General features: G+C 39.0%; 1 protein-coding gene across 3 annotated transcripts in view; it reads right to left on the bottom strand.

The window, feature by feature from the left end:
* Positions 1 to 27,375, bottom strand: part of sfswap (splicing factor SWAP) — a 47,019-nt gene that overhangs the window by 3,655 nt on the left and 15,989 nt on the right. For all 3 annotated transcript variants that reach the window (XM_071465756.1, XM_071465757.1, XM_071465758.1), the window contains 8 exons: positions 22,506 to 22,575; positions 21,556 to 21,659; positions 21,304 to 21,433; positions 17,350 to 17,546; positions 10,228 to 10,706; positions 8,479 to 8,610; positions 7,875 to 8,015; positions 4,294 to 4,366 (listed from right to left, as the gene is read on the bottom strand). In XM_071465756.1, the coding sequence (XP_071321857.1) occupies positions 4,294 to 4,366; positions 7,875 to 8,015; positions 8,479 to 8,610; positions 10,228 to 10,706; positions 17,350 to 17,546; positions 21,304 to 21,433; positions 21,556 to 21,659; positions 22,506 to 22,575 (1,326 nt within the window). The remainder of the gene's footprint in view (positions 1 to 4,293; positions 4,367 to 7,874; positions 8,016 to 8,478; positions 8,611 to 10,227; positions 10,707 to 17,349; positions 17,547 to 21,303; positions 21,434 to 21,555; positions 21,660 to 22,505; positions 22,576 to 27,375) is intronic.

Genomic DNA, 27,375 nt, shown 5'->3' with positions numbered 1-27,375 from the left:
GTGACTGCTCACAGTGTGATGGAAAGGGGGAAATTATTGACTCACTTCTGCAATAAAACAATTAAATTTGTTTGGCTGTACTGCAAACAGACACACCAGTTGCTCCTCTCTTGTATTTTTGATTAAGTAGCTGCTCAGAGAGTATTTGCTGTGTCCAGTATTAAACCACACTTGTCACCACCACTTATCACAGTTGGTGCTAAATCAACCTGAAACCTTAAGCAATATGACTTTAAAGTCGCAGTAATACTGTGAGCACATAAGCCTTTGCAGTTGCTGTTTTATTTTTCAAACTGTTGAGGTTTAATTTTTCTTTGGGCTTTATCTTTCTTATAAATTGTACTCTGTTCTCCCTCTGCCTTGTGTTGCTCTTCTCATGCAAAAACGTGCGGGTTAGTTACATGGTCAAACAAAGCTTTTCTGTGTGGGGGAGATTTCTCTCTCCACAAAAAAACTTTACTAATTGTTGTGTGAAAACCTTAGATTCGTTAAAAAAGAAGGACTTATCATGGAGACCCAGGCACCAGTGATGGCCTGGGAAGGAAACACAATTAATTCATGAGTAATTTGTACAATTTCTGCCCCACTTCTAGGACTTACGGAGCACTTAAGGAGTCTTAGCCCAGGCAAAAATCAAAGGAGTTTTAAAATCCTTACCAGTTTGAAAGGAAGTTGAATCACACACAGGAAGAAATTCCACAGATTTGCTGCTAATTGCAATGTAAAACAATTTCACTGTAATACAGTGTTAGGAATATCGTGAGTGAGCAATGCAACACTTCCATCTAACACACATATTCACACACTTGCCTGATAAGTTCTCTTCAACTGTTCTCTGTTTAGACTCACTGCAGGTCTAAAAGCTCCTCTTAATGTGAACAAATTATGTATCAAACACAGTAAACCACATCAAACATATAGCAGAGGAGGAAGGGTGGACTGAAGACACAGGCACAAAGACAAACATTAGGAAAATGAGAGGCGGGATCAGGCAAATAGCAACCAGGCGCCATCAGGAAAGAAGAGACCATTAGGAAGATGAGAATGTGCTGAATTATTCAAGACGTGTTTGTCAAACATCACAGACGGGGTATAAGTAGTTAGTGTTTGTGAATCCGTGCATGTTGCAACAGCAGCGAACAGCATGTTTTCATGAGCCAGCTTATGTTGGCATGTTGAGATGAAGGCAGGGGAAGACCTTGCGTTTGTTTGTTTGTTTGTGAGAAAAAGAGGAAGAGAAAGAAATATGATGTGTGTGTTGATGAAAGAGATGCATCAAGAGATGTGGGCTTGTGTATATGGGGTGCAGCTCGTCAGTAAACACTGGAAACTCATTCTGAGAGCCCCTCCCCCTCACAGACACACACACAATCACCCATGGCCAAAAGAGAGAATACAATCCCAATTTGGTGCATCACAGCATAAGTTGTGTCACTGTTCACAGAGCAGCTAGTGTTGCCTCTCCATTCACACTCTATTGCCCTGCGTTAGCTTGACTTCCAATGCTTCTTGAATTCTGGCTTAGACTGCAGCCTCTCTACAGTCAGTGTAACACTTGTGCGCTTGTAGGTATAATTTCTCCTACACTACATGCTTTATAAATCATTTACTTACTAGATCAGTGAAGTTACAGTTCACATTTACTGTGTATGCCTACATAGTAAGCCCTACGTTCCTGGTTTAATACATGTAGTTGCACACTGGCTGTGTGAAAATCAATACATCAAAATATTGCATCACTTGAAATGAAATGACTGATATTTCAGAATTATTGATCAATGATTAATGATGAGCTACACTGAAAATGCAAAGAAGCATATACAATTTGAGACACCAGACAGACGTGTAAGTGTCTTTCATCTCAGAACTGATTCAGGGCTTTTGATAAATGAAGGTAACTGATTTTGAAATTTGTCAGGGATGTTTTCTCCACGTTCCACAGCAGTCAAAATTAGGTAAATGAACAGTATATCATAATATTGCTGGAGGAAAGAGGGAAATTAGACAAAGGAATAATAAAAAACTGTGAAATGAACAATGTGTGATTTTTTTTTGCCCTGCTAATGAGTGACTGAACTGAAGATTAGCCTGGAGTTCACTTTAGTATTGATAGCTTTTGGAGCCTGCCCATTTAACTACAGGTGTGAGTGCGGTGACACAAAACACACAAGTATGACTCTAGTGATCTTTGTACCATTTTTCCTTCCTTCAATCCATTCAGTTTATAGCTTTTGACCACTTAGTTTTCTTCCAGAACTGGTGCGTGTGCATGAATGTGATTGTGGCAGCGATAAATTGCACAGTGCGATTGTATTCAGGGTGGAGCAGGAAGAATGTGTACCGAGGTCATCATTTATTGGCGAGGTGTGTGTGAGGTTACACTGAGACTAATGAGTGTGTACCATTTATTCAGACACAGTATTCCTTTTATTGTGAGCTCTTAACAGCCCAATGGGGAACACAGTGTTCGATAGTAAACCAAACCACCAACACAGCCCACCGCTTAGCTGCATCTAAATTGTCACATACCACCCAGTCATTCCATTACAATACACTAAATGGCCAAAAGTAAGTGGACAGACCTAAATGCTTTTGTTCTGGGTCTGTTTCTCATGATATGAGCCAATCGCAGTAAAGCTACAACATAAAGACAATATACTACATACTTTAGTTGGTATAGACAACTGTCAGAAAGTGGCTGCATACAAAGCCTAGTGTATGACTGCTTGTATAATTATCCGGATGGAAGTTTCTATGCTATCTTTAAGCCCCTGGTGATATATTACCACATACTGTGTTAAACCTGCAATAACTGTTTTTTTGTCCACTATCATGTCAGCAATCAGTTGCTTATTTAGCCACCTAACAATATTCTGTCTCTTTTAGCTCTAATTTTGGTTTCTACCAACTCCTGAGGGAAATGTTTTGCTGCTAAATGCTCAACTATCTTCACCAGCTAGTCACCAACTTTGTCTGTCTGCCGTTTGGTGATGGCTAAATCTACACTAGAAAATACTGAAACTTTTGATAACCTTATGCCTCACATGAGGTTTGGCTACCGTGAAAATATTTTTTGGCAAACATCTGATTAAAACAAACCTCAGTAAAAACAGTAACTCCCCTTCTTATCTGAATTTACAAGTACTGGACAACAAACAGGGCTGCACATATGCTCTGTATCCTTCCTCAGAAGAGAGGTGAAATCGCAAGAGATAGTTTGTGTAGTTAAGGGCAGGTATGCCATGGCCTCCATTTTCACCTGCTGCCCAACTGGCATTAAACAATATTTAGCTTTTCTCCTCCAGAATTCTTGGCTATGCTCCCAGAGAGAGTGCAGGGGGTGTAAGTGCCATTCCAGTCAGGATGAGTTACTACGGTTGTTAGCATGAAAACTTTTGTGTGTCAAAATAGCGCCATTTGGCTATTATGGCACTGATATCACATGTCCCTCTGTAGAGGACGACAAAATACCAGAACCCGCTATTAAACACAGCACCATCAAAAAGACCTTTGACAAAACAACACTAACTCAATGTCCACTTCGCTTGTTCTGGGGCTTTTGACCAAATAACACAATCCCTGATTGTTTTGCTAGCTACTGATTCTGAGGTTGAGAGTGAAACATCAAGTTCAACTTTTAAGTTAACATTGATGACAAGTCCTAGAGGTGCACAAAATCAAGTTTGAATATCTACTGTTCCATGGCAAACAGCAAAGGACCATGTGATACGGTCAATAGCTCCAAAATGAGTAAGTGGAACCTGAATTGAGATTGTTTTGTCAACAATTTCCAGTTCAGTAATGAACTGTGAATCTCAAACTCACAGAGGCTGTTTTTCTTTAGGTGGAATGTATTAGATTATACTGATACTGAATACAGGATGTAAATTTATACACACATAAGTGCACACACACCCTTCAGTGGCTTCCACCTGTGTGGTAGAAAATGACTTCAGGTAATAAATGACCTAATGCAGATGAGAAATATGTACAGCTACATCAGTTTACTGGGATAAGAAAATCACACTTATACTACATATGAAGATAAGATCGATGTGTAATACAATATTGCACATGGATGTATTGTAGGAATAGGAATAAAAAATGAATTCAAGTGACATTTCCTAAGAAATGTTACTTAAGCAAACTATATTTAACTTGGCTACGCTTTTGTGTGTGAAGAGCACTGTCTGTCCTTGCCATGGTGGAAATACAACAACACTCAGTGCCTGTCCTGGGTGGGCTGGAAAGTTCAGCAGAGGACATTTCTGGGATAAAAGCAAAGAACAATACCTGAGTTATTTTGGACTGAACGGAGGAAACTATGGATGAGGACACTGCCTTGTCTTTCTCCTGAGAACCACCCCTGTGAAGAGAAGAGAGGGAGAGAGAGAGGGGGAAACAAAGAAAGAAGGGGGAGGCAGAAAACCAATCATGTTAACAGGAGAGGATATACAATATTCATGATATCTCCTGAAATGTTCAAAGTTGGACAGGCAATGAGAGCAGTAGAAAGCCAAGGAGATGAGAGGGAAAAGTCAGAGATGTAAGAGAGAAATGTGACCTGTAAAAACTGAAATATCCAAATCAAACAAAAACTGCCACGTCAACATTATCAAATGCAACCAAGCATTTGATAATGTTGACATAATCATGCAGACAAACATCAAAGTGCCAAAATTGTAGGCCTGAAATTCAAACTCATGACACTGTCCTAAGGTTTCAATCTCTATGCCATCTTACTTTTCATAATTTATAAAGGGATTTTTAAAATAGAAAAAGTCATGTGCATCAAGTTGATGGAACACAACAGGTGACAAGAAACTGCAGAAAGGACTGCTGCAGATGCTAGAAAAACTTTTTAAGCTTCAGTCCACTGGGGAAATGTGTGTGTCTATGTATATGTCAGCCAGTCTTGGGTATAACACCTCTTTACATATATATACCTTGGGATTATTATGGTATGCTGCTCTAGCTACATCCCTTGTGGAAAGTAAACAGCAAAACCCAAACTGACAAAAACCAGCTCCATCCATTCACACACAGTTTATCGGTGCTGCAGAACTTTTGATAACAAAATGAACTGACAAACAAGCTGATATCCGCCAGGAATAATTCTGCTTATGTGGCTGCTCTAATAACTGCACCTCTCTGAAAAGACAGACCAGTTACTTCACAGAAGCAACAAAAAGCAAAAGAAACCCTTCTTTGTTGAAAACTACATTTACCACCATGCGGTTGTATGTCTCCACCAACCAGTCAAGTTGCAGGAGATATGGTCATAATCTCCTCCTCTGCTCCTGAGTTACAGCTCTGAAAAATGGCCATAAAAGGTCACTATAATGTAAAATTGAAGTTGACCTTTGAACTATTAGGTTTAAAATGTCATCGCTTCATCATTTTACCCAATTAGACATTTGTATGAAATTTTGTCTGAATAAGCGTATAAATTCTTGAGTTATGGCCAAAAACATATTCAATGAGGTCACAGTGATCTTTGACCTTTGAACAGCAAATTCTAATCAGCTCATCCTTGAGCCCAAATGGATGTTTATGTCAGAGGTAATGAAATTCTGTTCCTGATATATGACATTCACAAGAATGGGATGGACGTGAGACTGACCTTGTCTGTTGAAGGAAAGTGTGATCTTCATGTAATCAACATTTGGTCCGATATGTATTCAGTGAAGCATTTTACTTATAGTTAGATAGACATTTTAATTTTAATCATAAGTGTGCACAGAGTGGTGGAGAAAAGAAAGATCATCTTGACCTGCAGGAGAAGCAAATCTGCTATCTTTCAAGGTTACCTAGGGATCCTGGAGACACTACACTACAGTACACTTTTGTACCAGCATGCAGGTGTTTCCCTGGCTACCACTATAGTGGTGACTCAGCAATATTTTAGGATTAGAACAATCAGACAGTCCTGAGTAACCTGCATACCTCAGGAGGAGCCTGGAATGAGAGAGTTGAAAGGACACATTGAAATCTTGCACTGCAGATCTTTTGCATGTCCGATTTGTACTTTGTACTCTCTTATGAGGAGAATAAGATTGGCTGATTCAGTATTAAATGTCCTGTCCTCCTGTGTCTTCGATTTGGTTTCTAAAAAACCTAGAAGGGAGTGTGTAATACCATCTGTCGAAGGACTAAAGAAGACGGAGGAAAATCCACAACTTGACCTTTCACCACAAAAACCTAATCAGTTCATTTGTGGGTCCAATATCATGTTCATGAGAAAGATGATGAATATACTGAAAACATAATACCTCTGGCTACAGCTGTTACCACTGTGGAGGCATAATAAAAGCTCCTTTCTTGAAAATATGATATTAGATTAGGGAGAAAAATGAGCTCAAGATAAAAGTGTTTTTTACTCAAAAATAATTAATTTCACCTGATCTGCTTCAGTAAACTAGGTACCATTTCACTTGTCATGTTTGCACACAGGACAATGATTTCTTTGTTGCTACATACAAAGCCAAAATTCAGTTTCAATTCATAATGGTCTGGTGCTTGCTTTACTACAATGGATGTACGTTTTGTCTGAGGACAGTGAGTTTATTTTGTTGTCCACGTAGCTTTACATCCAAAAGGTTAAGCATATAGCTTTAGTAGTTTCTGTGTTGGACATATTTTAAACAGCAAACCAACAAGCCCCATACATTAGAAGAGATTATGTCTGTTGCCACGAATGCCGTTGTGCCTTAAGCTAAATGATGTTGGCTCTATGCCATCATATTACTGGCTCTTTAGATTTAATACATTAAGTATTGTCCATCCATATTGGATTTAATATTTTAACAAGACCCAAGCTTTATTTTACCCACTTTCATATTCTCAAAGTTGGTTTTACAGTTGTTTGCTGCACAGATTTCGGATGATACAGTGGTTTTAATGATGGCACATTACATATGGATAATAATTTCAACACCACTGACTCTCTGGCTGGATTTGATTTTCCAGCTACTCGTTTTAAAAGGAGAATCCTTTAAAAGGGTCTCTACATATGATGGCTATATAGCTAAGACTGCTTAGCTGCTTAGCTCATACTTGGTAAGGCTAGACCGAGGTCAGATTTACACCTCATTGTTCAAATTCCCAGACAGTCTGTTTCACTTCAAAGCTTAATGTGTTTGGTGAATGCTAACAAGTTCGGCTGGGGTTACTGGAGTGTTAACTTCTACAAATCACACACAAAGCAGGACAGCAACAGAGCTGCTTTGTTACCAAACACTCTAATATAGTAGCATCAAGGACTGGCCCACACCTGTGGGGAAATACTACATATTGAATGTGGGATTATGAACTGGACTCTTTTTGTAACAGCTGCAAGCCTCATGAACACTTGAAGAACAGCAAACCATAGCTTGACAGGCCTGTGGTGCCTAGTTACTGGTTGCTAAGCTATGATTGGACATTTGCTATTCGGGGGAGGGGTTTAGCGATTCTTTCCACAAGATGACAAAATGACAGCAGAAACATGTTTTGATGAAGTGTTAGTGATTCTCAAAAGCCTTCAAAGAGAGGATATTAATTGGACATCATCTCCAGTTTGGCCTTTGTGTGACTCAGCACAGTTTTGACAGCCATCTGCTGAAATACTGAACTGTTAGATTCAGTTGTATATTCGTGATTTTTAGTTCATGAGAGACAGAAACTTCACAGGCCTGGAGACAGCAATCTATTGGCCTAAATAAGACAGATTTAAAAGCAAGAAGTGTAAATTGTCTAAATCTTTCATTTGTTAGCTTTAACACCCAAGTTCTCCCAAACAACCTTTTGTTTCTTAAGGGAAGAGACTTTCAGTTACGCCTAAGGCAGGAATCTGAATGATTGGCTGGTTGATTGACAGGCTTGTAGATGGTTACCTGGAGTGGGCCAGGCTGGAGGCAGGGCTAGCTGATGGGGATAAAACTCTGCCGGGTGAGGAATATGGGGAGAGAGAGGAACCCACAGTTTGGATCTGTCCTGAGGATAACAAGGAGCCCCTTCTTTTTTCAGGAGGGGACCTGGGAGACAAAAGTAAGAAAGGAATAGCAGCAGTTAAAATATTTCAGATTCTGACAGTAACACCACAAAATACAGAAAATAGCAAGGGGTTGGAATAGTTTCTGATGGTAGGGCTTGTGCATTCAGCAAAGCCTTGATTTAAATTCATGCAAGTGGAAGCTGACCATTGCAGCCTCCCTCAGTTGTCATTTGGGGATTTTAACATTGCTCAATATATAGTAGATACACACAAAGTATTACTAGTTTACCGAATTTGAAGACTTCTCATTACTTTGATTATAAATTAATGAAAGATATCAAACATTTAAGACTCAGCACTAAACTGTGGCAGTGTGAGTGCTCCTCTCTGCTTTGACCAGTTTAATAATCAATATTTTCAGTGTTAAAATAAACACAGTTGTATGAAGACACATGGCACCTCTCACCATGGACTGATCTGATGACACCTGCTGTTAGCTTTACCTGGATCTTGAATGCCCCCTGGGCAGGCTGGAGCTGCCGCTGGGATGATAGCGCTCCCGCTCTCTTTCTTCACGTCTCTTCTCTGATGAGTTGCCCCTCCTGTCTCTTCTCCCCGGGGAGTGCGAACGGGATCTGGCCAGACAAGGAGGACAAAGAAAGTGTGAGATGGGAAGAAGCCATTATAATACGAAAGAGTGAGCTTGGAAGATGAGCTGATGTGCAATTGAAAGAGTAATTAAGAGCATTTCCAAGTAGCTTGTAACAAGGAAGGGCCAATGAGGGCTTGGAAAAAGGTTTGAATAATGTTCCATTTAACTATGTGAAAATCTGAATGTCACACAATTTATACTAAGGCAGTTAAAGAGAGTCTAAGCCCAGTGCAACTAGGCCAAAGGACAAAAACATGAAACATAATTCTGTCAATTACTTTCATAAACATTATTTCACATGGACACTCAATATGCAAATACTGTTTTTCTAAACAAGCCTGAAAAGAAAACAGTATTAAATATTAAAGCATAATATATGTGATGAATGCACTTCTCAGATTTCTTTCCATAAAGGGCACAACTTAATTCATTTTCTCCCACTGGTTCATATGCAGAGCATGGATGTCATTTACAAACATCAAATAACCAGGGTTAGAGAAGGAAATTATACCACTTTTCTAAAAACAAAGCCAGAAAGGAAAGGCCAGCCAAGTTAATGTCAGTGTGTGCCAGGGCAAACAAACTTTTCTGGTCAATATTGTTCACTTTAACCTGACAGATAAACGACATAAACAAAGCAGCCCAATCTCTTCCTTTGATCACTTCCACTCAACCCTTAACCTCTGTTTTAATTCCTTCTTCAAATGTTCTTTCTCGTACATTTTATTTAATTCCTCCCTTTTTCCCTTTTCTTTCTCTTTATCTCCTATGTTTCTTGCATGCACACACCTCACTTTTATCCTTTTTTTTTCCTATTTGGCAGGAAAAATGAAAGAAAGCACAGCTGCAAATAGAGAAAAAAGAGACGGGACAGAGGGATACATTTATTTGCTATGAACATTTTTTTTGTTCATAGAGATGCAATGTGCATGCACTAAAGGCTCAGATGAAGTGGGATATAAAACAGAAGGTGACTAATCATTGTCTCATGTCTCATACCATTAACAGCAGCTACACCAATTACTGACAGGCTTATCCAGGTAGGAGATAATATTGTTTATTGTTTGTGGAGATAATCCAAAACTACAGTCAAAATTATGATTTTTTTCCCCTGAAAAGATCATTTTGGTTTTTGACGCACACCTGTCAAACTTTAGCAAAACATGGCACCATTAATAATAAGGATGTATTGTAAAATGCTGCAACATCCTTCTCTTCAGTTCATATATTTACTTTCCCACAAAGGATTTTTCTGCTGTATTAAGGTAAAAAAAAAGTTTACAAATAAATAAAAACACACTAACAAAATAACACAATACAGAACATGAACAGTCCTCCTCACAGGGTGCTGTGTCTGCAGCGAGCAGCAGCAGAGCCCAATAAAGATCTAAACTTGACAGCCGCAGCTCATTTCTTTTGCTAAATCGGAAAAGTTAACATTGCATTAATATCCAACATTAATTTTTCGTGATAACTATGCTATTGTGAATTTTGTCATACAGGACAAGAAAATATGTAAATCAAAAATGTAGGACAGAGATTCTCAGCTGTGCCACTGACAGCTGTAAATGAGAACATGGCTGTGTCCACGATGTCTTACCGGGACCTGCGGGATCTCCTGTAGGCACTGGGAAGGGCGTGTCTGCTCTTTGACCTTGACCTTGACCTCCTCTTGTGTTTTTTCTTCTTTTTCTCTCTGTCCTTCCCTTTGTTCCTGTCTCTGTTTCTGTCTCTATCTCTATCTCTGTCTCTGTCTCTGTCTCTATCTCTATCTCTGTCTCTGTCTCTGTCTCTGTCTCTGTCTCTGTCTCTGTCTCTGTCTCTCTCTCTGTCTCTGTCTCGGTCTCTGTCTCGGTCTCTGTCTCGGTCTCTGTCTCGGTCTCTATTTTGGTCTCTGTCTCTGTCTGCTCCTCTGGAGGTAATATGGGAGGATGAGGAGGACGAGCAGGACGGGGTCTCCCTGCTGCGATAGGCTCCTTGGTTCTCCATGGGTGGCCTTTGGTCCTGAGGATACGTAGGTGGCGCAGAGGACGCTTGAGAAGGCGCGAGGTCAGACAGTATAGAGAGGGCTTCCTGCATCTAAAGGCAATGACAGATTGAAGAGAACAAAGAGCAGAAACATCAGTGAAGGCACCGTTTTAACAGATGCACTTGGATGCTGGACCTTTGGTTTTCAATTAGTTTAAAGAAAAAGAAAAGAAATAATGTACTGATTGAATGAAATAGTCAGTCATGCTCTTTGACATTAGGGACATCGCACAAATTCCCAAAGGCTTAATATCTCTGTACATCTGTGTAAAATCAATATGGGTGCCAGCCCACAAGCAGGTGATGCACAAGGTTGACTGTATATAGGGATTAGAGATTTATTTAAATGCAAAACCCCAGTGGCCCTTCTTTTCGATGTTACAGAATAATGCAACTCACATGATAATAGAAGGATTATAAAAAAAAACCCAACAAAAAACAGTGGATTCGAAAAAATGAAAAAAAATGCCAGTAACTGACGATCCATTTATTCGGGTGCTGTATTTGCCAAATATAAATATTTATCGTCACAATATTTCCATACTTTGGTTAGATACATTTACCAGAATAATACAGAGAAGTAAAGTTGTTGCTATAATAACAGATGGTGGTGAAAAAATGTACATCAGGATTTATTTAAAAGAAGGTAATACATATAATCATGCATGTACTAATAAGGGGCATAGGATTGTAAGTGGATGGCACAGGGAAAGTCAAGGTCCCTTGCTCTCTTGGGAAATTATTACTTATATTCCCTTACTCAGCTGATTAAAAGATGGTGTGGGTTACACAACACAGTGTGGCCCTCTGGCTACACAGTGAGTTACAACTGTCAGCTGCAAAGTGGCTCTAATTACCCCAGTGTGGGTCTGTCTGCTCATATTATATTGGTCTATTGCTGGATTCACACTGAAAAGATGGCTCCCGTCCATCATTGGATTGAACATGATGCTAAATCTTCCAAGGTCAGTTTTCATCTTGCAGGGTTAGACCTTAGATTGCTCCTGGGGTCACCCATGTTACACATGTATGCATTCGTGGTACTATAAAGGTGTCTTAAAGTCAGAAATCAAATGGCATAATTTAAATGTCATGACTGCCCAAGTGATGAGTTATAAGCATGATAGCCATGGGAAGAATAGTGTGATTGTGTGTATGTCATATTCTACCTCAAACACTGTCCCAGTTCAGCTTAATAACAAGTGAGCTGTTCTCTCTTCCTAACTTCAATCTTCACAATTCAATAACTCCCACTCCCACCTATCTGCTAAAACTTGCACGAAATGGGCGGAGCATAAAAGAGAGAGGGGGAAGAACAGAAGAAAATACAGAGGGAAAGGATGATGATGAAAGAAGATGAAAGAAGGAGGGGAATGAGGTGAAGAAGTAGAGGCAGGAAAGAAGAAAAAGTGCTCACGATAGAAAACAATAAGTATCCACAAAACAAGCCAGGAAATAGAGAAAGGAAGAATATTTATTACAGCTTTCTGTTTTCACACTATCTGGTGTCTGGGCTAAGGCAGAGATAATGAAATGATAGGAAGCAAGGTTTGGTTTAAAATTAGGACTGACATATGGGAAGCTTATCCCAACACCAGGCCCGGGAAAATGTGTGCACTTCTCACACCTGGCAAGATACCGAGAGGGGAGGAGGGGAGCAGAGGCAGAAAAATCCAGGGCAATCTTAAATCTGAAAATACAGACATTTGTTTATTGCTGGGTGGTTTCCTAAAACTCTTTTCAGACATGAATCTCCTCATATAAATGAGATGTCATTTTACAAGTTGGTCTCATGTGCCTGTGTCACTTTTATGTAATTCACAACACAAATCCTTCTAGGTCGAACCTGGCAACATTTCACTAACACTGAAGTGAAGCAAATGCCATCAGATTAACATAAAGGCTGCAGCAACACAAGTTTACCATCTCCCATGCTTATAGAAAATAAAATCAATCTAATGAGAAACTATGAGACACTATGAATGAACCAATTTTACATTATTGCTGTTAGATAAGCCAAATAAATCTGAAATACAAAATATATATTTTTTTATATTTTTATCTATTTTACTCTATAGTACTCAATATTTTCTGTTTTGCTCGAAGGCCATTAAGGAAGCATCAGGAAAACACTCACAGACTGTGAGCAAATAGGAATATGTTGACTTCTCAACCCATGTTTTTGCGTTAGGCATTATACAACAGGCAATGCTGCAGACACCTCTTATGAATGAAGAAATTGATTGATACATTTATAAGGATTCAGGTGAGCCTCCCTCATGCTCACAATGGTAATTAATTATGGCTGCAACTGCAAACTAAGTTTTCAAATCCATCAGCGATGGCATCCTGTGAAAGAACCGAGAACACTCTTTCACACTCCATATTACTCTCCAGTTAATTGCTCTTCTCAGCAGTGGCTGAGACTTGTAGCTCTTACCGTAACTGCCCTGTCATGTCTGAATAAACTTGTGAGAAATATCTATATTAAAGTCAACAATATCTGACTGACAAAAAAAACATCATAAATCCAGCCAAGTCCTTGTCTAAAAGGGGTTTCAGATTGTGCCAAACTGACAACCTGTTGGTCTGTTGCAAAGACAAGACACCACACAACAGGTCTTGTGCCACCTTCACAATATCATGATGAGCTAGAATACAAACAGCTAAGTTACAGAAATACAGCACTAAAAGGGGCCTCGGCCTGTACAGCTTATTCAGTGGGTTTTGTTTACTCGTGACAGCTTACACTAGCTACTACAGTGCTGTTGCATAAACTACATGACGAGTTCAATGGGAAACATGGACAGCTTACACCAACAGATCCAAGTAAGCTCATTTTGCCAACTCTACAAAGACATGGCATCAGCACTTGGAGCTGTACTCAAACACATCTACAGTGTAGAATTGCACCACTGTTTGCTAACCTTCGAAAACACAGCATCAACTTCTAAAATGCCACTGCCAGAATATTCACCACAACTTTAAGTTTTAATCACCTTAAAGCCTCTCTGAGCTCCCTTCACTTGCTCCACATTCAGGTAACATTTGTTCTCCAAAGTGTTCCGTCTAATGAACAAATCATTACACAGGCTTGCACTGTCCTATTTATCTGACTTTAGCATTGATTCTGTACCCCCTCGTGTCCTCTGATAGCAGAATGCTCATTACCTTACAATCCCTAAAATCAAGGAATTAAAAACATTTAAAACAAAATCACCAGACATTTCCCATTGAGCTCCCTGTATCTCTAACCTGTGTCTGGAAACTTCAAAAGCAAACTCAAAAACCTACTCACTCTAATAGTTTTACACAATATTCTGGCATCAAAAGTCACATGTATGTTTTATAGTAGATCAGAGAGCATCATGTTGCTGTCAATTGTCTGTTTGACTCTACACATACTGCACTCCCAACTGCCCTGGTGGTGGGTCGTTTTTTTTTTTTGTTTTTTTTTTTAACATGGACTGTCCATTGTCTACCTATTACCAATGTTGATTCGATCAAAATACTTTTTTACTCAAAGAGTTGAATACATTCAATTACAACATGTACTAATCAGTACATATCCATCAGCACGCCAACGACCTGAATGTTGGTAGTTCGTTCTGGACATGTACGCTCCCATGGCCACTGCAGAAGTCACTGAACATCTGGAGAAGAGTGACAGAGCTGGTGCAGTAGTGACAGGAGCCTGCCCACTGCCACCTGGCCTAACAGGCAATAGGCCAGTTCATCCCACATCAGTTGGGCTCACATGAGGACCTGACATGCAACATCCATCAAATGGAAAGGCAATCTACACATCAAATGACCACAACCAAGTCTTATTTACACTATAAAGTACTCTTGCCTTTCTTGTCAATGTTTTGTATGACAGACGAAAGGCTTTTAAAATGAGTATTAGTGCAGCAACCCTGTGAAACTTTACAAAGGAGAATTTTAAAAGGGACATACCCTGCATCATCTCTGGGACGCCAAAAAGAGAGAACGGGGGAGTTGGTGGACAGAAGAAAGGCATTTCTCTATGATTTAATTTTTAACTTTCTTTATTAGGAGCCACACTGCGCGGTTTGGTGGTTAGTTTTCCACCTCCACAATATGTGCTCTGAGCATTTAACGGTATAATTACATTTTCCAAAGCAGTCTTGGTGCAGAGTATTGTCTTATTATAATCACTAAAATGCAATAAACATTTTAAAATCAGAGAAAAATATACTGTAATAAAGAGAAAAGAAAATCACTGTTTAAAACCTGCCACTGCTGTGTTTCCTACACCCTTACCAGCTTGCCCAAGTGCCCAGTCTACATGTATGTTCTATAGATAAATAAAGTAGCTCATACTTCATTCACAGATTAACATTAAGACACTGATTTCTATGAAATCAAAATCACATACATACCTCATACCTACAACAACAAAATACGATTTGTAAGTGTGGAGTGTGAGTCAACCCTCTACCTCTGGGTCAGTCTTTTTTGTTTACAACACTACATTATGAGTAAAGGAAAATATGTCAGGCTTCATTAGCAGTGCCAACAGCAGCATAGAGATCAGCTTCAGCACAAAATCACACCTGTTTCTCAAGCAATGACTGAGTGGCATACCCCAGGGGTATAAGGCTGCCTATACACGAAAAGCAGTCTAAACTGAGCTTCCCACTGTGTTAAGCACATACTCTGCTCAACAGCAACAGCTCAATAAAAATATGTGATATGCTTTTATCAGCTGTTTACATACACACGGTTTTTAAGTGAATGATGTTTACCAGTATTCACTTCTGTGGTACTGATATATCTCAAGATATTCCCCCAGCAACCAGACATTAATCTCTTAACATATTGTTGTATGGTTACATAAAATGAAAGCGCTATCAATATAGCCACACACATATACACACACCCCCACAAAAACTGACAGGTAATAACACATCTGTAGGTGTCTACAATTTCATTTGCACACAGTCCATAAAAAACCATCACAGGATAAAAAAACAATCAAGAAAACACAGAATTCCATCTGGAGTCGACACGTTTAAAATCCTAAACGCACTTATATAGCACTTTTCTAGGCTTATCGACCATTCAAAGCCCTTTAGAATACTTGCCACATTCACTCACATATTCATACATGACATTCACACACTCATACACTGATGGAACAGCCATCAGGGCTGATCTACCTCCTGAGCCACAGCCGCCCCCTACTCTGACATAGGCCCTGTTCAGACCTGGTATTAACATCTGTCCTGAGTGATCCGATCACAAGTGGACAGCTCTATGTTCCGGTGTGAACGCATTCAGGACTCATTTTAGATCCGATCACTCAGACCACATTCTGAAGTGGTTTGGGACACATGTGGCCACATTCTTTTAGCAGTGTGAAAACAAATGTGTCCTGGCCACACTGAAGGACCGCCTACTCTACTGACGTCCTCTGCCACGGTCTAATGAGTCCCATCACAGTTTCATAATAAACCAAAAATATTTTACTGTTTCTAATGACTGAAACCTTATTTGACTGTAGAGCTGTGCACAACACATTGATTCACTCAACCTTTCCTTACCGCCCTCTCCCCCACTCACCCTCACACATACACACACAGACACAAAAGCACATTGACAATGGACCCGGTCCATTGGATTGTCTTAAAAACAACACCACATACATGTTTATTTGCATATGAAGTGGGGAAGTGAGATCACAAGTTGTCACTGGAGATTCATGTGGATGCGCATTTTAAAGCCAGGTGTAAACAGACGAACTTAGAGCTGACTACTTGTGATTGGATCACTGAAGACGCATGTTAATGCCAGGTCTGAACAGGGGCGTAAAGACTGATGCTGCTTTAGTATGTGGTTACTGAAGCAACTGTAGAAAATCAGATTTTCCATTTAATGAATCTCTTTCACCAAATATTTGACCACAACCACAAAAGCCAAAAAAATAAGAGGCTAAGAAGAGAAAGCGAAGCCAGTAATAATCGACAACTACTACTACGCCTCAGGGCGGACAGTTCTGCTAAGAGTGTGGACTTAAAACAATTTGATGTGAGAGGCTCTATGTTTCAATTGAACTGGCGAAAGTTGTGCTTATTGAGCTACTGCATTGATGGGTGTCATTTTTTATCTGGCATTATTCAACAACAAATTACCAAAAAAAACAACAAAAAACACATTTTTATATTGAGGACAATAATGGCCTGAGACCCTTAACAAAAAAAAAATTAAATCAAAAAAGCTGGCTAAATATCAAGTGGCATTTTAATGAAGTAATAAAAAACTGATTCAATAAATGCAAACACGCAATCAATTGCAGACACTTCTAGATGATGTTAACTTAATTTGAATGGCAGTAAATAACTATTTTCTCCTAATGCGGTGACATTTTCACTAGAATTTGCAGCTTGGCCAAACATCTTGGAAATGCAGATCTTGTAGATACAGTATCTAGATACTAGTAGAGTATCACAGCAGTGAGAAGGAGTCTGCCTTTTCTAAACATTCGTAATATTAGGGGCCCAAAAAGATTTCACCCTTGATTTTACGTGCTGGGGTTTATTAACCTTCTGTTTGAAGAGTGTAGCAGTCAAGAGCACAAACAGTAAAACTCTTGAATGGTAGTTGGACTAATAATTTAGATACAACTTTGCTATGAAAAACACTGACCGACCTTTATCAACCAGTCACCTACCTCCAGCTGTGCAGATGAGTCGAGCTCCACTCTCTTGGCCTCAGGCTCTCCAGCGAAGGGGCTGCGGAGGGTCTGTAGGAAGAGCGCTGCCTTCCTCTTCCTCTCTGCCTGTAGCTGTTTCTCCTTAGACTCCTTAGATGCCTGGGCCAGCTTCTCCCTAGCTGCAGCTGCTAGACGATCCTCTAGTTTCTGCTTGGCTAAGGGCAAGGAGATGAGAGCGTAAAAACAGGAGAAAGATGGTTGGATGAAAATGAAAAGTGTTCATTGTCCTTTTTCTGCTTTTAGTGCAGCTGGATATACTATACCTCTTCTAAATGGTGGTCAGGGAGGAGAAAATGATTGAAAAGACAGACAAGAGGAGGAAAAGAGTAATTGTGTTGTACTTTTCTCGCAGCCAGTTTTTTTCTGGGCACAAGTAAATGGTCTAAGGAAAAAAAAAAAAGAAATAAAAGCGAGGAGAACAGAGGGTGAGGTGAGGGATAAGACACACACATAGAGACTATGATGATATCATAGAGACAAACAGGACAAAAAGTGAAAGACAGACAAGCAGGAAAGGATGATAAGAGAATTTGTCACATCTGAATAAGGTGATGACTGGCATTTTTCTGAGTTTCCAACTATTGTAGATTGACACAGCTCTTGCTCTAAATGATAAGGCCTGACTGAGTCTGTGGTGATACGTAATTCCAAGCAATTCAGGGATTATACAGAAAAAGTAAAGTAGGAAGGAACGTGTGGGTGGAGAAGAGGAGACAGACGTATTCGTGACAGTGGGGGTGGAAAATATGCACGGTTTTTGAGAGATGAGAAACGGATATGAAGTGACGGAGATGGGTAGGGGATAGATAGGTAAGGAGAGCGCAGGAATGAGATGGGGCACAGAGAGCAACAGAAAGAGACGACAAAACAAGACAGTGAAGTATAAAGCAAATGCTTGTGGAAAACAAGTTGTTTAAGTTATGCAACCACTGGGGCCACTGTTATCTCTTCAGGGTTAAAAATAGGCTGGCTGCCGAGGCAGATCATATTTGAGTATAGTGCGAACAACAGCCAAATGGAGCAGAATCCATCTGTACCCCAGACAGTGACACGTACATACTACTGTATTTACAGACTCATCATCAAGGACAATCGTGATGCACTTTTATGTCCACCACTTTTGTATAGTAAGCAATTTAAAGTATAATTTTTTTTCTTTAATATGAAAAGCGGTAAAAAGATGATGATGGGGATTTACACTGCAAAAAGCATTCTCTTGTTTGAGTTTCTCACAATTAAGAATTTGCAGCTTTTCTCTGTTTTATATCATCGTATGGTAATAACTGAGAAAATGTAACTAACAGACTAGTTACAGCCTAAAATATGGATTTATATGGCGACAACATAGGTCTGTAAGTCTCTGTAAGCCCTTCAAGGAATGGACTACATTTTATGTTCAGAGAAAGTATATATTTACAGTAACTTTAACATCACCTCAACATTTATTGAAAATGTATTATCTTTATTCTCTACAAAGTCTTCTACCACCATTAAACATGTGTATCCACTGGGAAATGTTTGCAGCCTAAATGATTCATGTACTTATCACTGGAAACTGCATATAGTGTGTGTGGCTGTTTTCCAGCCCATCAATACAGATTAGCGTTCTGCTGTCTGCCACTGATTCTCCTGCTATCTGATCAAGTTAGGCCTGCTGACTGACAGCCACTTTGCCACACAGCAAAGCCAATTCAGTCAGCTATTTATTAGGCTTTTCCTGACTCTTTCTCTGGCCATCTGTCAGCTCCGAGAGAGACAATTACACTCTAAGACTGTTCCGCTGAACCTAAACGGGACCTGTCAGGCCCCTTGATGCTGAAAAGTGGCGCATTTGCCTTTGACTGTCCGTCTGTCCATCTTTTCAGACTCTATTTTGCAGCTGTCTTTCTGATCTAAGGGAGAATGCTACACTTTTACTATGTCCTTCTAGACCCCATGAAATGCTGAAATCAATATCTTTAAAGACCTACAATGTCTTAGGGTATTTGGCTTAACAACTGACTGGAGGACTGATGCCTCAATCATGTGTCTCTGACAAGCAACCTCATGCTATTGCATCAGTGCAAAGTCTGGTAGGTAACTGTAAGAAATAGCAAAATCTTAAGCACAAGCACAGAGACAGACATTTAGTAGACAAAGCTCTTATCTAAAATAACTTTTAATTGCTATAAATAATTGCAGCCTTCTGTCAGTGCTGCACACTTTTATCTCTTGGTGTTAGACAGAGTTTATAGCAACTGAAAGTGGTTCTTTTGTGTCATGTTGTCTTCAAAGACAGTCAAAACCTTGTCAGGTTTACATGCAGTTCAGTAGATTTAATTAACCATCTGGCCAAGCAGCTACTGATTGTTTAAGATAGTTTCAGTTGTATACAGCACAAGCACTTACACATATACTGCATGATAAAGCATTAAATGCTTACCAAAAAGCAAGTTATATATCCAAAGGCAAAATGTTGCAAAATTGTTTTGTAATTTGCTTTTGTTGGCTTGTAAAGCCAGAAATATTTACTCTTGGATGTAGACATCTGAGTGCTTGCCCACGTAATTACTGAGTCACTCGTATTAATCAACTCAAAGAGATATATGATGGTTATTTTGATATATGATATTACAACTATTGCTTTTTACACATTTGATAGAGAAGGATTATGTGTCTGCTGAAGGAGTCGGGTCAAATGGATTACTGATGCTCCCAATTACAATGGCATCAGCTGGCTGTCAGATTTTGATTGACTGAGAAGTGAAAACGTCTTCTTGAAACATCGTTTCATATTTCAGCTGCTTTGTGATCGCCCAAAGAGGCATGCAGACGAGGGGGAAGCTGTCCAATTTTCTGAAGCTAAGAGTCAGCAATAGCAGATTTTGGAGGGTGTAGAATTATTCCAAGATGCAATGAATCATCGTCAAGTACAAACGCATCCAGCTGTCAGTAAGAAGACCTAATGCTTTTGAAATTAATAGCCAGTGATACATAAGACTACATGAATAATTTAGAGAAGTGACTCTAACATTTGGTCACTTATGAACGATTCTTCATTTTGACATGGACCAATATGTGTTTATAACTGTTCTTCTTTTTCTAGTGCCAAGTCACGTCTGCATTACTTTAGGAAAGACAGAAGAGTCCCAGTGTGTAATATTCTACATCCATGACTTAACTATAGAGAGAATTCGTCTCCATTAGGTCTTTGGAGAGATACAGAATACGACTCGTTACTACTATTACTGCCACTGCACTACACTGCTTGTCTCTTACTGCAGGGTACACCCCGTTGAAAAAAATGTATAATTTAGACTCAGTGGATTTATTCATCTCCTCTCTTCCCTTTTTGTTTTTCCTCCAATTCCAACCCTCCCAGAAAGTAACAAAGGCCAGTAGGTCTGACAGAGATGTCTTGTATGGACCTGTATTTATTTGCTGATGCTGAGACACACAATTCAATTTTAGCCCACCCACATTAAAGCCATGGAGCTGAGGGGAAAAAGAAGGGGCAGTTGGGATGGACGGAGAGAAATAGGCTCTGTCATAACCATCAATAGGTGCTGGGTTTTATTAACCTTCTGTCAATCATGCAGGCTGACACAGACTGCACAAGCGCACAAACTGACAGACAACAGGGAAATAACAGTCTTAACATCACCAAATCAAGACTGTTTGTTTACTTAATTTAAAATGTGACGTGTTTTAACTTGGATGTAATTAATTGAGTGAGTATAGTAATTATTACAAAGCCAAAAGCAAAGTGTAGCTAATTGAGTTAATTTACATTTACATAGTTTTGTTGACCATTTCCTTAAAATGATTTTAGTGCTGCCAAATATCTGCATATAAAGATGTACAGTGCCTTAAGCAATGCAGTGGTTTTTACAATATTTTGAAGTTTCCCAACAATCTGTGTGATAATGTTACCTTGTTTTGCCTCCAGCTCCTCCAAACTGAGGGAGGGTCTCTTTTCTTCTGGTGCACTGACCGGAGGAGGCTCCTTGTCAACCATCTCAGCTCCACCCATCACAGCTTCCAGCCCCTCCTCCTCCAGCAACTTCAAGGCAAATAATAATGATAATTTGTTCATTTTCAAAATATGTTTTCAAGGAGCAGTTGATATCCATACAACATCATCACTAGATCTATGTACATTGAATAGATAAAGCTGAACTAGACCTTGTCCTCGTCCGAGTCATCGTCCAGTCGAACTCGGTTCTTCTCCAGTGGCAGCAAGTCATTTTCCTTTGCTTTGATGGCAAAACAGATTGGAGCAAACGAGGCTATAATGGCACAGAAAAACGGAAGGTTAAATTGTGATGCATAAAGACCAAAAAGGAGTGTTGATCTGGACAAGGAGAGGAAAGGCTGAAGAAGGGTTTGAAGAGGGATGGACAATGTGATAACAAAATGATGGAGAAATAGGAAGAAGAATGATGAAAAAAAAGGAACTTAAGACATTTTCTGAAACAAGAAATAGACATACACAAAAAGACAGGCAAACAAAGAGGCTTGACAAGACGAAGGATATAATGTAGACAGAGAAAGAGTCGGACAAACAGACAAAAAGAGAGTCCACAAAGCAGCCCGATATGAAGCAGCAATGGTGTGTCACACTGATTTCTATTTTGTAATCAAATGTGTCAGCTCTAGTAGAGATGAAAGCGCAGACAGTGTGCCTGATTCCCTAAAGAAATAACCTTAATGAAGGACCTTGATTCTTATTGTGGAAGGCTAGATAGTTTATTTGTGCACTACTCCAAATAGTTATTAGCTCTCCAAATAGTCTGTGTGAATGCATGCCTTCATTTGCATATATGTGCATGTTTGTGGCTCCTGCCAGCATTGTAGTAAGCAGACTCTTTCATCTCTGCATGGCCATTTACAGCCTGATACCGCCAAATGAAATTGCTAGCATAAATACCATGACTCACAAGCGGCTGTGCATAAACACCAACATATGACGCATATTCACACCCACATACACACTAGAGTAAATATGTGCACACAAACTCATATACAAATATTCACCCACAGGCTTTGAATCTCATTTAATAAGTGAATGAAGTAAAGAAGAGGAAGCGAAAGTAGCAATATGTTGTGTATCACTGTTTGTGTTAGTGTCCCACCTTTAGTCAGCTTGGTCTCCTTGACTGATTCGTCTGACTCAAGCTTATCACCATCGTCTCCTGTCCCACTCTGGATGAAAGAAAAGAGAAATAGAGAGAGAAAAAGAGAAGAAGATGCACACTGTGAACTCATTTAACTCAATTTCCAAGTTCCTGTTTAAATGTTTAACTAGTAAATGAGTTACAGTTTTTGTTGAGGCTGCGCAATTGTATTTTTCTTTAATGTATCCACATTGTGGATAAACCAGTAGGACTTTGACAAGAGACAGATGGTGGTGAAAATGAGATTCCACAGAAACCTACTTAGTTTAATTTTTTCATTTTGTACTTTTATGATGGGAAGGAAACAAAGCAGCAATATGCTGGTGTTAGGGAAGTTTTAAAACAAGCATCCAGAAGTGCTGGTTGTTTATCTGCCTGTTAGTTAGACAAAAATATATTGGATGGATCTGAAATGTTTGCATGAGTCATTCCTCTACTCCTATGCATTGCTTTCTTATGAAACTATAACAGTTGCATTTAATTATTGTAATTACTCATCTGCAGGGTGCTCTCCATGGTTAAGGTTTACAGTCCTGGAGACGTCTCCCTGCTGTGCTACAGTAAATGTTGCTGTAGAGGAACTAACAGCTACTGTGGAGAACAGAAAACTCTGGCTGCAGCCTGATGGATATTCTTCAGTACTTTTACACATTGCTGTGGTGGCAGCATGTGGAGGTGCTGAGCAGAATAGAAGAGGTCAGGAGATGATTAACAAAAGCAGAGGACTCTTGAATTGAGCCAATCTTATGAGATGAAAAATGAGATTTTACACTTGACTGCTGTCACTGCACAGTAAAGGGGAAAAAAGCTAACTGAAAATTTATTAGCTTGTGTACAGCTGTAGTCTTGCCTATATTTTTTCCTTTTTTACTGTGTGTTTCAGGTTGCCTGTGCAACACATGACTGACAGGTCTCTCCTTCACTCAAACATAAACATGTATTTTTCCACCTGACAGGAAAAACACTCGGCTCACTGGATTGTCATTGTCATTGTCCCTTGAATCCAATATGAAGGGAAAAGTAAGTCATAGTCATGAGTCACATTTTTGGTTGAAAAATGAATTGAATGGAATTATATAAAATGATGAGCAGTACAAAGATTGCAATTTAACAGCATATTCATTTTTAAATGAATTACTTTGGTTAATAATAATTCATATTTAGTGCCTAATTTGTAATTTTTTCCCCCACCATTTTTCTATTAATTTCCTAAACCACACTCATCACAATGTGACCTTTACTGTAAACTGTGATGAACATTAAACATAAACAAGAAGCACAACAGCTTCTGGGTTCATATGACAAGAAATCTATGTGAACATCAATTTAAACCAGTCTGCTCCTTTACAAAAATATGAACTGTTTTGTGCACAAATCCTCTGCCATGCATGATGCAGAATGATGCTTACATTCATATCTACAACACCTTGCTTTAATAGTTGTTAATGTACAGTTTTGTGAGGTTTCAAGTCATAACAGAATGTGAGGAATCCCATTATTGCACTGATGGATTAATTAGTTTCAGTATTGCATGTTTTTTTTTTTACTTGTTTTACATGTTTACTTGTTACTCTCTTTTGGCTGACAATTATATGTCTAGGAAAATAATTAGTTGCTTGTATAGCTTTAATTATCTTAATTGGCTTTCTAATATTCCACTGTACGGTCTGTTTCTCTGCACATCGACAAAGCATCTTCACAGAGCACATATAACCGGCATGTGAGCACACCAAACAACCAGAAACCCTCTAAAGTAATATCTGTGGACCAAGTGCTCTTAGCTGCTATCCCAAATGTAAACTGCTGATGGAATGAGAGGGAAAGGTGGTGATGAAGCCAATGCCACAGGAGGGGGAAAAAAAAAACCTAACCTCATGAGGTTCATTTTACCATGTTTGAAGAATGCTTCAAAGGCAGCTTGCCACTATTTTGCTATAATTGAACAGTGCTTTCAACAGTCAGAGCACTTTACAGAGGCCCCAGAGAGTATAACTCCTAAAAAGCTCATAAATCAAAGCTCACAGGAGAAGAAGCAGGAGGAAACTCATTCTAAACCATTCTGGGAAGACCTCAACAGGAATATGTAGAAATTTGATCGTGCTCACATACACAACTTTACCTTAGTGTTTAGAATCTTTAGAAGTATTCATTTCCATGTGTTACCTTCACCCAGCACATGGCAGTACAGACGATAATAATCCTGCACTCTGAATGAGAACATGAAGCATTTCATGGCAAGGCTGGAAACTGTGCTGGTTACAGACCTTGGCTGCTCAAGGCAAATGGACAGATTTTACAGGAATTTAAAATGGAAAATGCTGCACATGATAAATGTCAATCACCACTCTAGATTTTGAAAACTTTCACATAGCCTGCAATTGACTTCACCCCAACCCAATTATATTGCTAAGCAGAGGATCTCTGCTTTGTTTCATTTCACAGAGTTGTTAAAAAATTACTTTACACCCAAACCATGTTATATTGTGAATTCAAAATAACAGGAATCCGTCACTGTTGCGCTTTGTTTATAAGAATTGAACAGAAAACTGTCAGATTATAATTTGTCCAGTGAAATACAGAACATTGTACTCAGGGATAATATAACAGCAGAGGAAATTAAAGCTGCAGTGCTAAACAGTGCATCCTACATAAGCTTGCAGTGATGTGCCCAAATTCAATTGTCTCAGTGAAACTTCATATGGATAATGTCTTTTGAAAACATGTCAACTTGACTCCATGTTACAATGTTCTATTAAATCTGATTTCATGTGGGTTAATTATTTATTTTTCATTGGCTGACATACAATCCTTTTTTGAGTCTCCAACTCACATTTCAGCAACAGATGCATTGTCAAAGGTACTGTGTCACAGGTACTGCTGAATGCTAACAAAGTTACTGGTGTTTTGTGTTTGCTTGTTTAGTTTTTTTGTTTTTTTTTGAGACACTGCGCGGGGCTGGACGTCAGAGCACATAGGAAACACAATTCTTATCGTTGTATGTGTTTAAAACTGAAAATGAATTTGGGCGTCACGTTAAAACTAGCATGGACAAATCGATGACTTTCTATACATCTTATTTGCACAGCTCTCCAAACAAGGAGGAGACAAATCTTGTGATGATTTTGACCATTTACAAAATGCTCCTTTTTAGGTAGCAATTTCTTTCATCCACCCCCAGAATGCAGGACTATGAATTTTAGTGATACTTATACAGAGGAACAGCAGCTGCACACTCTCCTGCTGTCAGCTTTGACTGATTTTAGCCCCCTTTCTCACTTTTTTCATTAACTATGAAACTATAAATAATAGCACTGACTGAGAGCAGCGATATCTGCATCCCATTACCCACAGCACAAATCACAAACACAAGGCAGGTTTTTTGATAGAAAAGCCGAGCAGCTGCTTGTTGGAGCAGCCTGAGCTGTGTCATAATGGGCCACACTCCTCTGCACTCTGACAAGCTAATGGATTTGATTCGTCAGGAGACAAATTGCCCCTTGCAAAACTTTCTCACTTACTTCTCCCTTTTCCCTTTCTCACTCTGGCAAAAAAACAGAGTCAACAAACCTCAAATATGTGTAAACATATATACTTACAGTACGTATGTATATATATGTATAAGCTATCTGTCCATCTATCTATACACCTAGGTGTGTGACTGTTTAAATCACATATAATTCCCTTTTCTGAGAGGGATGATGGTTTGATGTGTGAGCCCATAAGAACTTATAAACACTGAGAATATAATACATGAACAAACACCAAAGATCAGCTTTGAAACCTGAAAAACAATTGAGCTGAGACCTATAGCCCTGGCACATTCTTGAAAAACATGATTTGTTTTCCTTTGCACTGTGCTGGAGACATTTTCTATTATTATCTGCATTAACAACAACTGTATAACCCCAAAACAAACCAATTAAAATATTCAAAACAAGACCTAGGATGTTAATGGTTAATGACTCCAATTCTAAAACCTTGATACTTGTTGAACGTGCTAATATGTATAGTCTATTTATCTTCACTGGTGTCATGACATTATATTCTGACGGGACCTTGGTGGGAAAACAAGTTGTGCTTTGAAGGAGTTCAGCATTAGTGTAGAGAAAATGTACAATGTATCTGCAGTATTTCTCGTTCTTTGGTAGAGTTAATTTCAAAGGATAAGTTTATATGTTTTTAAGTCTGTCTCACAATTAGACTCGTGCACATGTGTACGTTCAAGCTGGATTCGGTCACTGTAATTCTCTCTAGCCAGACTGTGAAACTGTAAAGGGATCTCTTGTAAGAGACAAGGGACAAATCTGTAGCCCCTGTTCTGAACTAAAATGTATTCTTAAAGTTTAGCTGAAACTAGCATGACGCTTCAGCAGTATGAGTGAGTTAGTCATCTTCCAAACTGAGTCTTTTTATGATAAAATGTTGAAAAATTTTAACTTGAATAACTAACTTGGTTAACTCAACGATGACGCTTCATCTTTTCAGGACCAGTGCGTAGAGCATGGACAAATACAGCTATCAAAAAAAAATTTTAATGTCTCAATGCTTTGAGACAGACTTGACTAAATGTGAAACAATCCCTTTATTCATATTTTATTACAAAGAATTAATTATTTACATTTTGTCATGTCTTATATAAAGGATATATTTATATGCTAATGTTTTTCATTATTTTAATGCAAAGTCAGTAATATAAGAAACATTAAAACAGATTTAACTAAATGATCATGTATACTATCATTAATATGACACGGTTTTAATAGAATTACGTATCATTCACTGGTTAAGAAGACGCAGGGAAAGCCTGACTCAGATAGTGACACAGGGG

Source organism: Trachinotus anak, unplaced genomic scaffold (genome assembly GCF_046630095.1).
Source record: "Trachinotus anak isolate AG129_WGS33_773 ecotype Australia unplaced genomic scaffold, CSIRO_AGI_Tana_v1 ptg000028l, whole genome shotgun sequence".
Lineage (NCBI taxonomy): Eukaryota > Metazoa > Chordata > Actinopteri > Carangiformes > Carangidae > Trachinotus > Trachinotus anak.
This window is presented reverse-complemented; position numbering and strand designations above follow the sequence as displayed.